The sequence below is a fragment of the Leucopleurus acutus genome (genome assembly GCF_964270905.1).
Source record: "Leucopleurus acutus genome assembly, chromosome: 10".
Lineage (NCBI taxonomy): Eukaryota > Metazoa > Chordata > Mammalia > Artiodactyla > Delphinidae > Leucopleurus > Leucopleurus acutus.
The window spans coordinates 84,951,352-84,963,860 of NC_139153.1; the positions used below are offsets into that span (position 1 = coordinate 84,951,352).

Here is a 12,509-nt window from a genome sequence, read left to right on the forward strand (position 1 = left end):
TACCCCGTGTGAAATGACAATACGTGTCAGCCACTGTTCGTGGCTTTAGTTTCTCTGACAGAAGTGGTCTGTCAGCTTTGGTCAAAAACCCCACCTTTTTAAATGTACAGCCAACAGGTGAGTGAAGCTTGCACCCACCAAGGAAATCTGCAGAACGGAGATGAGAGAGCAGGCTGTGTTATTCTTCATTCGACTACTCACAGACACTTTCTATTAACTTCAACCCAAGACCATCATGAATAAAAGAAAATGGCCCAAGGGAGGAAGATGTCAGAGCGGTCAAAGAATTCTAAAGCATCAAACAGTAAGATAAAACCAAGCAACTCCGAACCACACTGAGAGCTATCTGGACATGGGTGACGATGGCTCTACAATTTCTTTATAGGTGGGGCTTAGAGATGGCAATTACATTACACTTTATGAAGGACAGAACCCTAAAGGCAACTGTGCATTGAACAGAATGGGAGGAGTGGGGGAAAGACCTGGTGGGGTGCGGAAGACGCCCCGAGCACACCTCGCCTCCACGGGTACCGACATCTGATCTGATTCTGGGAGATGAGATTCAAGTCCGGGGACTACCTTGTTCTGCTCCCACCTCAGCAAATTAGGAGGAACACGCTGGTGCCATGATGCGCTGAGAGCATCCACGCAGATGACACACTTCTGAGAATGAGGCTCATCTGACCGCACGACTGAGCGAGCTAACTAGCCACAGGGTCTCCCAGGCCTGTGCGAGCCGCTCCTGAACCACAGCAACGGTGACTGACAAGGTGACTGACAACCAGGGGGAGCTCTTCTGAGCATGGTGGGACCTAGAAACCTACAGGTAGCAACCAAACGCGTCACAAAACCATGTGCGTACACTTCTAACACACTGGGAGTTCAGGAGCATCTAGAGATGATTATTACAAGATCTTTGGGCTGAGTGTCTCCGTTACGCTTTTATTCCCTGTATATGGTCCTCCTTTAAGACCCAGTGTCACCAACAATGTTGAATCAAGCTTCTGAACAAAGTACTGCACTGGTTCCAAAACTTAACCCAAGGGACGCTGAGCTAGCTGACCGACAAACTCTAGGATATAAGTTGAGTCCAGGATTAATTCCTTCCGCTTGAAATGACTCTCCTTGCGGAGAGCTCACTCAGAGAAAACATGTCTTACCTTCCCGGGAAAACGTCCTGGGACTGGGCTGTGGGCTGCCCTGGCTATCTCTCTCCTTGTCCGAAGGAACCTTTTTCAGGACAGGCGGAAGAAGAGCGACTTTAGGGGAATCCGGGCTGGATGGAGAGTCTGGGATGTCCTCTACGGAGACACAAAGACATGAATCAACCTGTCTCACAAACTGGATTCCTAAAGCTATAAGCTGGGTTAATCTTTAAAAACAAATGACTAATAATCTTTTAAAAAGCAGCAGAGAATTTTTCTGGCCCAAAACTAGCTTCATAGCTCAGCGAAGTAACAAACAATAGAGAGAAAAATAATGAAAACTTACGAAGAGTTAAAATCTGTAGATGTGAATCTATCTTGCATATAGAATTTCAATTTCAGTGAGCTGGTATTTGAAAATTAGACTGTAAGTGAACTGAATACTCCCTCTGCCTCAAACACAAAGGCTATTTGATTCTCTTAAAATACGTGATAGTTATAACCCATTGCCTTTACCTGTTGTCAAATCCAGCAAAGTGGTCACCATATGTATATAATATATACTTGCGCTTTCAGGAGTGGAGGTGCACGTACCTACACACACATACTGAGATCAGTAAGAATAACTTAGAATCATGGACTTTGAGAACCAGAAAGGACTGTGGTGAGCACTGTGTAACTGGAGAGATTGAATGACCTGCTAAGCTAAAAAGATGGCAAAATAGGTAGGATTAGAACTCTCGGCTCTTAATTCTAAAGGCCGTCCTGTTTCAGTCTAATTGAAAGGATTAACTGCATTGCACTCCTTTCTCTGCTCTATCACCAGCAAAGTAATTCTCAGTTTGGTGTGTGTGTGGGCCGGGCTGTGGTATACACAGACGGTAGGGCTGTGTGCCCATGACATGTTATTTACAAAAACAGCCCCATAGTTTGCCAAGCCCTGTTCTAAACCCTAAATATTTCACAGGCTATGGGATTAAAAACACAGCCACTTATGCGTTCCCTATTTGTGGCCCTCATCCTTAAACTGCGGCCTTCTGAAGGGTCGGAGCACCAGGACACAGCTTTCAGAAAGCTACACTGAGCCCTGTGAAGGGGTCAGCACCCCACGAGGCTGTTTTATCCATCCTGCCTCCAAGCCGTAGCCCTGAGCGCAAGGACAGTCCCTGAGTGGGTGACCTCAGCGCTGAATGAAGGCACCCTTCAGCCTTTGTCACTGTGGCAGGTTTCTCACGGCCCCTCCCGCACACACGCCCCCTCCACGTTCACCAGCTGCCTTGGAAACCAGCTGTGGAGGCCCGGTCGTGGTGTCACTTCCTGACCAGCAAAACCCTTACCAGGCCGCGAGGCGGTTCTCGGTTTCTGCGGGATGGTGGGCCGCACCGACAGGCTGGGTTTGGGGGACTGCAGGAGGGGCTTCGGGCTGGTGGGCCTGCTGGAAAGGCTCCGGGACCTGGAGCCCGCCTCCACCTTGAGCTCTGCTTTGGTGTTCTTTTCTGGTGTTCCCAAACCGAAGCGGTTCTCTGGATGCACTTTAGGCACTTTTAAAATGAAAATGAGTACAAAAAGCACTTTACTGTAAAAACTCAAAGGTGAAAAAACCCAGTCCTTTGAAGGTAGAGGTCTGGTGCAAACTGCTATAATGGTTTCTTGTCATTTCTCATCAGATATTTTATTTAATTGAAGTATAGTTGACTTACAATATTATATTAGTTTCATGTGTACAACACAGTGACTCAATACTTTTATAGATTATACGCCATAGATAACGTATTCTAAAATATTGGCCGTATTCCCAGTGCTGTGCATTACAGCCCTGTATCTTATCGTGTGCCTAGCAGTCTATACCTCTCAATCCCTATCTTGCCCCTCCTCCCACCCATCACCCCGCTGGTAACCACTAGTTTCTTTTCTGTATCTGTCATCAAAGATATTTTAGAACAGGAACATGCTATTCTAGCATGTTTTTAGAATCAGAACACACTGGTGGAAGACGAAAATTCTTGCTAGAAAAGTGGTGAATTTGGTGGTGCTCTTCCGATCACCCCTGACTATTCCAGAGATGACGAGCCTCATAGTTAATAGGGCACATGTCCATATGAGTGTATAGGGGGAGAGCAGGCCTCAATCCATGTGAAGCCATCAGATCTTCCTTAGATCTGGCACAAGGTACAGGTCTAACCAACTGCAGGTGCCTCCGTTCTGGAGCACAATCAGTTAGGGGTCTGGCTGCAGGTCCTGGGAGAGGAGCGCTGTGCCGATGCCCAGAACCTCAAGTCCAGTGAGAACCACTCCAGGAGTGTCAGCTCATGCCCCGCCTCCGTAGCTTTTGCTGCCTTAATTATCCAGATAAGAGGCAAAGAAGAGCCAGTTGAATATGAGTTTTAGTCCAACTCTTACCTTACGAAGATGCTAAAGCCAAACACAAGAACGTCAAACAGTAAAATGAGGTAATTTCTGCACAATTTACAAGTTACTCGCCAGTGTGCATCTCAAGTATCTTACTCTCCTTCTGCACCTGAAAAGTCCGGGGGTCAAAGGAAATCGGATATTCAGGAATATTCAAGCTGAAAGAAAAGAGCATCCCCTCACGTCAGTTAAAGGGCCTCCTCCCATATACCATGTACGGCCTATTCTTAAATCATCAGTAAAACAGAAACAGATTCGTTAGATACAGGAAACAAGCAGGTGGATTCTAGAGAAGAAATGGGTAGAGGGATGAGTGAAATTAGGTGAGGGAGATTAAGAGGTCCAAACTTCCAGGGACAAAATAAATGCGTCACAGGGATGAAACGTACAGCATGGGGAATACAGTCAGTGATTTTGGTATAACTTTGTACAGTGACAGATGGTACTTATCGTGGTGATCATTTTGTGATAGAAATATCAAATCACGGTGGTGTGCACCTGGAACTAACAGTGTTGTAGGTCAATTATACTTCCATAATTAATTAATTTACTTAATTCATCAGCCATGATGAACAGAACAAGGAAATGAAGTAACCAGCATGAATAATGTACAAATGCCCACAGTTTAGGAGTTCTTCTCAATGAAGTCTCTTCCCTTTAGGAAACAGGGAAAGGTGCCCTGCCCAGGTGCCAGGCTACTATGGTGGGAGGTGTCGGGCAGGTGAAGGGCTGTGGTCTTTTAGGTGAAAGCTGAGACCATGTAACACAGAGGCCCATCCTTGCTCTCCATCTTTATTTGCCTTCTGTCAATCACATTTGAGGCATGGAATCACACCGTGTTTTTCTTAAGGGGGTGACGGCAATGGCCTGACTTACCCGCCCCACCTCCATCCAACCGTTCTGTGCTGCTCAAGGCCAGGCTGGAAGAATCCTGGGAGATGGCATCATTTCCAAGTTTCTAAAAAATTCAAGTGCCCCGCCCCAAAAGTGCACAGTTTTTTAAAGTGTAAGAAAAAGAACAAAGCAGATAATAACTGGCAACAAATAATGGCTCCTTAACTCTACTGTCATCACACTGACTGCGTCCGACCTCCCCATCTCCCTGAGGCTCTGCTGCTGGGACAAAACCAAAAAACAGAGACATGCTCTGTTCTGTGTTTACAATCAGGGCTCTGGGGTCCAAGGTGCGGCCAGTTCCCTCAGGATGCTCCCCATGGACAGAGGGGCGGGGCCGCAGGGAGCCAGTGGGCGTGGTGCCGTCTCTTGTTTTTCTGATTGAACACCTAGGCGGGCTCTGCAGCCCCTGATGCTCCACGTGATGGGGGCACTGATACGCTAACTGTTTCCAGGACCCTCTCCAGATTGGGTTCCACGATCTAAAAGCAGTGGAAACCTTCCCAACCTCAGTGTACAAAATAGGTAGGAAGGGGCCTGAAATGGGCAGGGTCTTCCCTGCCACTGAGGCAGAAGCACTAGACACATGTCTACAGTTTCGGAGAGGCAAGTATAAATAGGTCTGAATTAATTTTTTTTAAATCTGCAGGTGGGAAGAGTTTATGATGGCAAAGACAAGGAAGGTGAGATGGCGAGGGAGGAATCAGCCTCTGCTTTATGGGGCAGGAAGTCCACAAGAGCGTGAGGCATTTAGACACAAAAAAGATATGAAAAAACAAAAAAAAAAGGCTAGCGTTTGCTCAGTGATACCCGAGAACCCTATTGGCAGAGATGACCCACACCTGTCTCCCGTCTAAATAACAAAAAAAGCGGGGCGGGTGGACCAGGAGGCATGAAGATTCCTAAGACAGTTCGAGCTTCGGCCTGCCGGTTCCTGCTCAACTCACGCTTCTGACAAACCTAAAAAGCAAATATCTGCTGCCAGTTCCGAGCTTTAAATTGTTTCCGATGATACAGGAGAGATGATCTCAAACACAGTTGAGATCTGCCTCGTTACAATCTGCCACAGCCGCGCATCCGCCGGGAGTGCCAGCTGTGTCAGGAGGGAGGGGGAGCGTGGCAGGAGTGCCGAGGAATTTCTCAGCGAGCCTATGGAAGTTGCACTTTCACTAGTGGTGGTTACTGAGGTCTCAGAGGAAGTGTGTACACGAGTACCACAGCGAGAATGGCACGTTATTTGACATCATTATGGAAAAGTGACCCCAAGGAAGGGAAGCCCCGTGCCAGGGGCAGCACGTGGAGCCCTCTGAGTCCTGACGCAAGTCCGCAGGGCCAGGGGCTGGCCATGAACTGCCAGCCAAAACCAGCAGGGGGCGCTTTACTCCAGCCCCCAAGCCGTCTAGAGGCTGGGCCAAACCGGTCCTCAGATGCAGAGTGCCTGACCTAGCCTTTTATAGCTTCTTAGAAGGCAGGGGCGTGGGTATCCAAGCTCAGATAAAAATGATAAAGTGGAGTATCTAAACAGGGCCAGGAATGAAGAGAAGTTAAATTTGTGCCCTGAGCGCCTTGCTTAAGGAGAAACTGCCTTTTAGGCTCATGCAAGTGCAGGGTTGGCATCTGAGAGTAAGGGCCTCCTTAAATTTTATACCCTGGGCGCCTCACTTGCCTACATTTAAAATCTAATCCTAGGAGTTGTTTTCACTTTTTCCTTCCAGGCTTTCTGAGGTAGTTATAAATCCCCAAAATGCCTGTGCGGAATGAGGATGAAATAACCTGAAGTCAATTGTCTCTGAGTGCAGGCAGCTGACGAGGTGGCCCCAGGAGAAAAGATGTGGCCGCTAAGCTTTCAATACCTGTTACTCTCCTTTGTTAATAAATAATAAACACCATACTTTCATCTTCAGTTCTTTCTGTGAAAGTATATGTATTTTTTAATAAATACATATATTAAAAGTAAGTAGTGTAAAGAGAATTACTTCAGATGAAAGTGAAGGCTATATACATTCACACACATATATATTATATAAATATATAATATATATATTTATCATAGTATATTCACTTCTGGTGCCTATGTTGCTAACTTTATAGGGAACACAGTCATGGAATTTTAGGGGAAAATATTCTAAAACTCATTTTCAAAACACGTTCTCATTATTTTATAGTTCTGATAGAACACCCTTGACTGGTTCCAATTTTAAGTACTAAGGATTTTAATTCTTGTTTTAATAGACACTAGATGGTGCTCAAAGATCATTAGTATAAGTCTTGAACAAATTAAACCTTAAGAATTTTGTCACTTGGAGCCAGTTTATCAAATCCAAAGCACCTGGAAAAAAACCCTCCAACACTTCTCATCTTTCTACCAAAAGGCTGCTTATTCATCGATGGAAACTGATAAAAATAAACCGCTCATTAGTGAGAACAGCACATCCCTTGTTGTAAGGAAAGTCTATGAAACAGATTAAAATGTAAACATATCCTTGGGTGTGTGACTCACCAGTGATGTGGTCACAGTGTTCAGAATTCTGACCAGTGAGGCCACAACACGCCTCCCATGTTAACAGAGTGTAGTTTCAGCCCCTCAGCTCTTCTCTGCGGGCTAATGAGTGAGTGAGGAGGGATGTGTAACTAGAAAATTGCGAGATAACGATGGTGCTGGCGGAAGAACTACGGTGAACAGCTGTAAAATCATGCGGGGTGCAGGATTTAATGAAAAAAGAATCAGTTGTTTAGAAGTAATATGAAACAGCCCTGCATGTCCTGATAAACAGTTAACCATTTACTTTCTGAAAATCAAGGGTTCATTGGGATGAACTATTTTATTCTGATTCAAATAAAAATCGATGTGCAATTTTCCCTTCATTGGAGAACCCAGTTTTACAAACATAAAAGAGCTCAGGATAGTGCACAGAAACCAAAACCTGGGTTAAACATATTAATCTCTGTGCTCACAATAAGGATACAATCCTCAAGTAGCTGCAGGAAAAAATAGAGGTAAAAGGAGAAAAAAAAATACGCAACTTATATTTTAAACAGTTCAAAAGCAAGTAATGCATTAAGTCAGATTTTGGGGGGACTCAGCAATTTTTAAATGATAAAGTGCTTCTTCATAGCAATAGACAACATATCTCAATGGTCAAGTATTCAATTAATTCTAACAGAATACTTTGACTTTTAAACCTGGAATTTAGCAAGGAACTTTCAGGTTTGGAAAAGGACATAAATTCTGAAATAACTGAAAAACAGATCTCCCTTGATATAACTAGAATCTGGTTTCAATAATTTTATTTGCCTCTGTCAGCTTTCCTATCTCCAATCACCCTCAGGTCTCTGTTTGGATTCAACAGACAGTCTTCCCCAGAGTGGGGCATGTCCCTGGCACAGCTGTCACATGTTTCTATGACACGTACAGGAGCACCTGAGCAGGTGAGACAAGCCCCGTGGACCTTCAGCCACTGCCTGACCTTCCCAGGCTGAGGCTCTCCGGGAGACTGTGACTCTCATGCCAGCGGGAAAACATGGGAAGACCAGGCCCTCTGATCTGTGTTCCGGGTTCTTTAGGAAAAAGGCGTGTTTTCGGATTTTTATTTAACCCACAGGTTATCTTTCTGTACCTGTCTTGCCCATAGAAACCTAGTGGAGACAAAAACGACAAAGGCAACCAAGTCAAAGCAGACCCTCCTCCCTTACCTTCAGCGAGCAAGCAGCCTTGGCTTTCATCTCCTGCTTGGCCTTCATCTCTGCCAGCAGCCCGCTGCCCATCACTTGGACCCTGTACCTTCGCCCTCCTTGGGGGCTGCCCTTGCTCTCGCTCCGGTCCACCTTCCCCACGTCTTCCCCTTGACTTTCTTCTAGGGAGTCAGGTGTTTTGATCTCCTCTACCCGATCAGCACTGCCGTTGTGCTCGGCTGGCTTCGTGTCCTTCCTGGGGGTGTCCACAGCTGGACTTCTGACTCCTGCCTTTGGAGAGGAGAGTTCTTCTGTCATCAAGACCGTTGGTGACCGCTCAGGTTTGGTCCGGGGTTTGATTAAGTTGAGAAAGCCACTTCTCCGGAAGTCTCGCTTTTTCTTCTCGTCTCCTCCTTCACTAAGCTCATGGGACTCTGAGCCTCTTGCTGACCCTCTCCTGTGATTCAAAAGAACAAATCCTGTTGGGTTCACTGTAATTAACGCTCCAGCAAGAATCAGTCAAAAAAGAAACAGGGAGATCGCTGCTTATACGGCAACCGTTCTGGAGCATTTAAAGAAAAGCTGACTTTGGAAATAGGAATGTTGGATATCATCATATCCACACAAATCGACAATGGGAATCTGATGTGACTGGGAGGACTGAGAGCGGAGTGGAGTTTATGTTTAAATGCTCCAGAGAGCTTCCAGAAAGGGTGGCTCCACCCAAGACACAGGTGGGCGACGGACTGCCTTATTGAATTTGGCGGGCACTGGAAGGGCCAGATTTCCGCTTAAGCCCCTAAAATCCTTCCCTGGTCATTAGATAACATCTGAAATCCCGCCCTAAGTGCTCAAACCAAGATCCGGATCCCTGCTTAAATGTAATACCACTGCAAGAGGCAACAACATGAAAAAGCGGACAGTAAGCTTTGGTAGAGGTTTGTCAGGAAATGGATGGGGAGAAAGTGTAAATGATGTGGGTTGAGTGGGAAGTATCATCACTGCCTTTCACTTAAAGCTGGAAGGATGAATACCCGTTTAGCTCCTTGAGTCCCCGGGAGAATCCCAGTAAGGGATTGAAAAAAAAAAAGAAGAAGAAGGCATAAGCCCCAGAGGGGAGAAAAGGCAAAAACAAGAGTTCGGAAGCCACAATAGTCAGGAGTGAAAACTGACTTAATCTGGGAAAGCTGACCTAGAAAGCATTAGTAGGGGAGGCCCTGAAGCAAATGGATTTCAGGGGAAGGGGAGCAGAATGTGCCACCCCGAAGTTTGCCTCTTTGGCACAGGATTATTTGAGGCTGATTATTTTTAAGGAACAGCAGACACAAGAGAAGCTCTGAAAACAGAGTAGTTACCTTTCTGTAAGAGAAATTTACATTTCTAAGGAAAATCTCCATTTGTAAGGGTGTATTCCTTTCAGTACCAGGAAAAATAGAATCACTAAATCCCTAGAAATGTGTCAATGGAGAAGGCAGGGACTTAAACCTGCATAACGACCTTACCCTTGTTTATCTGGTTCAGGATAACCTCCCCAAACTGTCCCCAACCTCATCTTTCTTCTGTCTTTAGCTGAAGATGGTATTTAAGGTGGTAGTGTGGGCCATTTCAGGGAATTATTGTTTCCCTTGGGATCTCCCATGTATTCAGGGGGGTATACATGTTAATAAACTCCATGAAACAAGAATAATAGAAAAATGTGACAGCATAAGTGGAAGACTCAAGGTTGGAAGATAAGACTGAGGAAATCGCACAGAAAGTTGATGGGGGGAGGCTAAGAAAAAGAATGAAGAAACAGAAGAGAAACAGTTTTAAAAAAACAAAACTAGTGGATTAATAGAGGAAACAATAATGGGAGTTTAAGAAAAAGAATATAGAGCAAAAGCAAAGAAATTTTTATATATATATATATATATATATATATATATATATATATATATATATATATTTTTTTTTTTTTTTTGGCGGCGCGGGCCTCTCACTGTTGTGGCCTCTCCCGCCGCGGAGCACAGGCTCCGGACGCGCAGGCTCAGCGGCCATGGCTCACGGGCCCAGCCGCTCCACGGCACGTGGGATCTTCCCGGACCGGGGCACGAACCCGTGTCCCCCGCATCGGCAGGCGGACTCTCAACCACTGCGCCACCAGGGAAGCCCAAAAGCAAAGAAATTTAGAAGAAATAATTCACGAAAAACTCCAGAACCAAAAAATATAAATTCCCAGATTGAAATGGCTCATTAGTGCCAGCAAATGGGTTTCAACAAAACAAAATCAAAAAACCCACACAGAGGATATCATCATAAAATGTCAACACACCAGGAGCAGAAAGAAGACCCCAAATGCTTCCTGGAAGAGGAAGCAAAGAACAAGCCACAACAAAGGATCAGGACTCAAAATGACACTGGATTTTTAGAGCAACCAGAAGCTTGAGGATACTGGGACCAGGTTTTCAAAATTCTAAAGAAAAATGGATTCCAATCTAGAGTTCTATACCTAGTCACACTATTAAGCGAAATGCAAGACATACGCATTTCAGAAACTCACTTCCCGTGCTTCCTTTCTCAGCAAGCAAACCGAGGAGGTGCTGCACCAGAAAGAGAGTGAAGTAATAAGGAAGAAGACGACCGGGCCAAAGGAAACAGGAAAGACACAGGAATGAGCGAGGGGAGGCCCCCAGCAGACAGCGAAGGGACATCCCAGGAGGACAGCAGGGGACGCGGCCTACAGGTCACCCTGGGGCGATCAGAGAGCAGTGAAGGATGTGCCCAGGAAGACGAAACTGAGAAGACTTGGGGAAATTTCTACCTCTACTGGAGACTTAGGAGATATGTCAGAGATAGGAATACAGAAAACTAAGCAAATGCAAAAGGAGACAATTGTTAACTCCAGGGAAAACAAAAAGTTGTATAGCAGATGAACCTATTTGCAAAGCAGAAACAGAGACACAGACGTAGAGAACAAACGTATGGACACCATGGAGGTTGGGGGGATGAATTGGGAGATTGGGATTGACATATATACACACTACTATGTATAAAATAGATAACTAATGAGAACCTATGTCTAGCACAGGGAACTCTACTCAGTGTTCTGTGGTGACCTAAATGGGAAGGAAACCCAAAAAGGAGGGGATATATGTATACATATAGCTGATTCACTCTGCTGTACACAACATTGTAGAGCAACTATACCCCAATAAAAATTTTAAAAAAAGAGTTGTATAGGAAAGGAAGTGTAATCATACCATACTGTATAACTTAGCTGTGAATATTTACATACTTATAATGAAGTAAACATTAAACACTGATGTAACCAACAGTTACGACATAACTAAATAAGATGGAAGGAAGAGGAAGTGTGTGTGTGTGTGTGTGTGTGTGTGTGTGTGTGTGTGTGTTTGCCTGCATGCGTTTGGTGGACAGAAGGGTCAGACTGTATAAGAGCTAAAGTATCATCCTCTATATAGTAAGAAGCTACCAGTTACGGTTACTATTTAAAACTGAAAAATAAGAAATAGCAACAACAACAAAAAAGAAATATGGAAGCAAAATCAAAAGTAAACGGCTAAAGGAAGAGGAATTAATTGCCCTGGGGAATAGGGAAAGAAACCACCCCCCCACCCCCGCCTTTATTTGTTAATAAAAAGCCTTGAAGAACACCTGACATTTTAAACTATGAGGAGCACGTGTGCAACTTTGATTTTCAAACTTCCTTCATACAACTTGATGGTCTGACCTGCGCCTAGACCTCTACGTAACAAACTGACAATGATCTGGTTTTATATAACAAAATAAAACAAATCAAAACTTTTAGTAGATTCCATCATTATTTGACAAAAATTGATGTACGTAGTTCTATGTGTGCAATTGGACATGAAGAGAATCCTCCTAGAGCAGTATCTTTGTAGAAAGTGGGTTTTACACCTTATAAAGTCTGCCCAACTTTCATTCACAGCCTATTAAAGAAGGAGGCAGCTTTAAGGGCAGAGGACATCACACTGGCGGTGACACCACAGATGATCTAGATCTAACGCGCACAGATCTCTCCACTAACTCAATTTCCAAAGTTTGGGAAGAGGAGAGCCTACAATTTTATCTGTTTATACAGATACAGGCCAAAGACTGTCTTCATTCATTAAACCAATAGTGACTGAGGGCAGATGATACATTATGGGCTGTGTCAGACACTGAAGTTATAATGAACAGTAAGACCCAGGCATTGTTTGTGAAGAACAGCATCCTTTGGGAAGAAAAGACTTGAAAGCCAGTCATCAAGAAGGATTTTCCCGTTTGGCTCAGTTTATGCTGGTATTGCTTGAATCTTTTGTGCTGAGAATATGTCCATCTATTTCCCACGCTGTAAAAAAATTAAAAACCAAACAAACTCTGGAAGGA

At 44.7% G+C, this 12,509-nt stretch overlaps 1 protein-coding gene across 5 annotated transcripts in view; it reads right to left on the reverse strand.

Annotated features, from left to right (window-relative positions):
• The window catches only part of CARMIL1 (capping protein regulator and myosin 1 linker 1), a 323,350-nt gene that overhangs the window by 7,509 nt on the left and 303,332 nt on the right, over window positions 1–12,509 (reverse strand). For 4 of the 5 annotated variants that reach the window (XM_082847981.1, XM_082847979.1, XM_082847978.1 and 1 more), the window contains 4 exons: window positions 8,142–8,577; window positions 4,431–4,512; window positions 2,483–2,686; window positions 1,161–1,301 (listed from right to left, as the gene is read on the reverse strand). In XM_082847981.1, the coding sequence (XP_082704107.1) occupies window positions 1,161–1,301; window positions 2,483–2,686; window positions 4,431–4,512; window positions 8,142–8,577 (863 nt within the window). The remainder of the gene's footprint in view (window positions 1–1,160; window positions 1,302–2,482; window positions 2,687–4,430; window positions 4,513–8,141; window positions 8,578–12,509) is intronic. The other variant, XM_082847980.1, reaches the window with a different exon arrangement.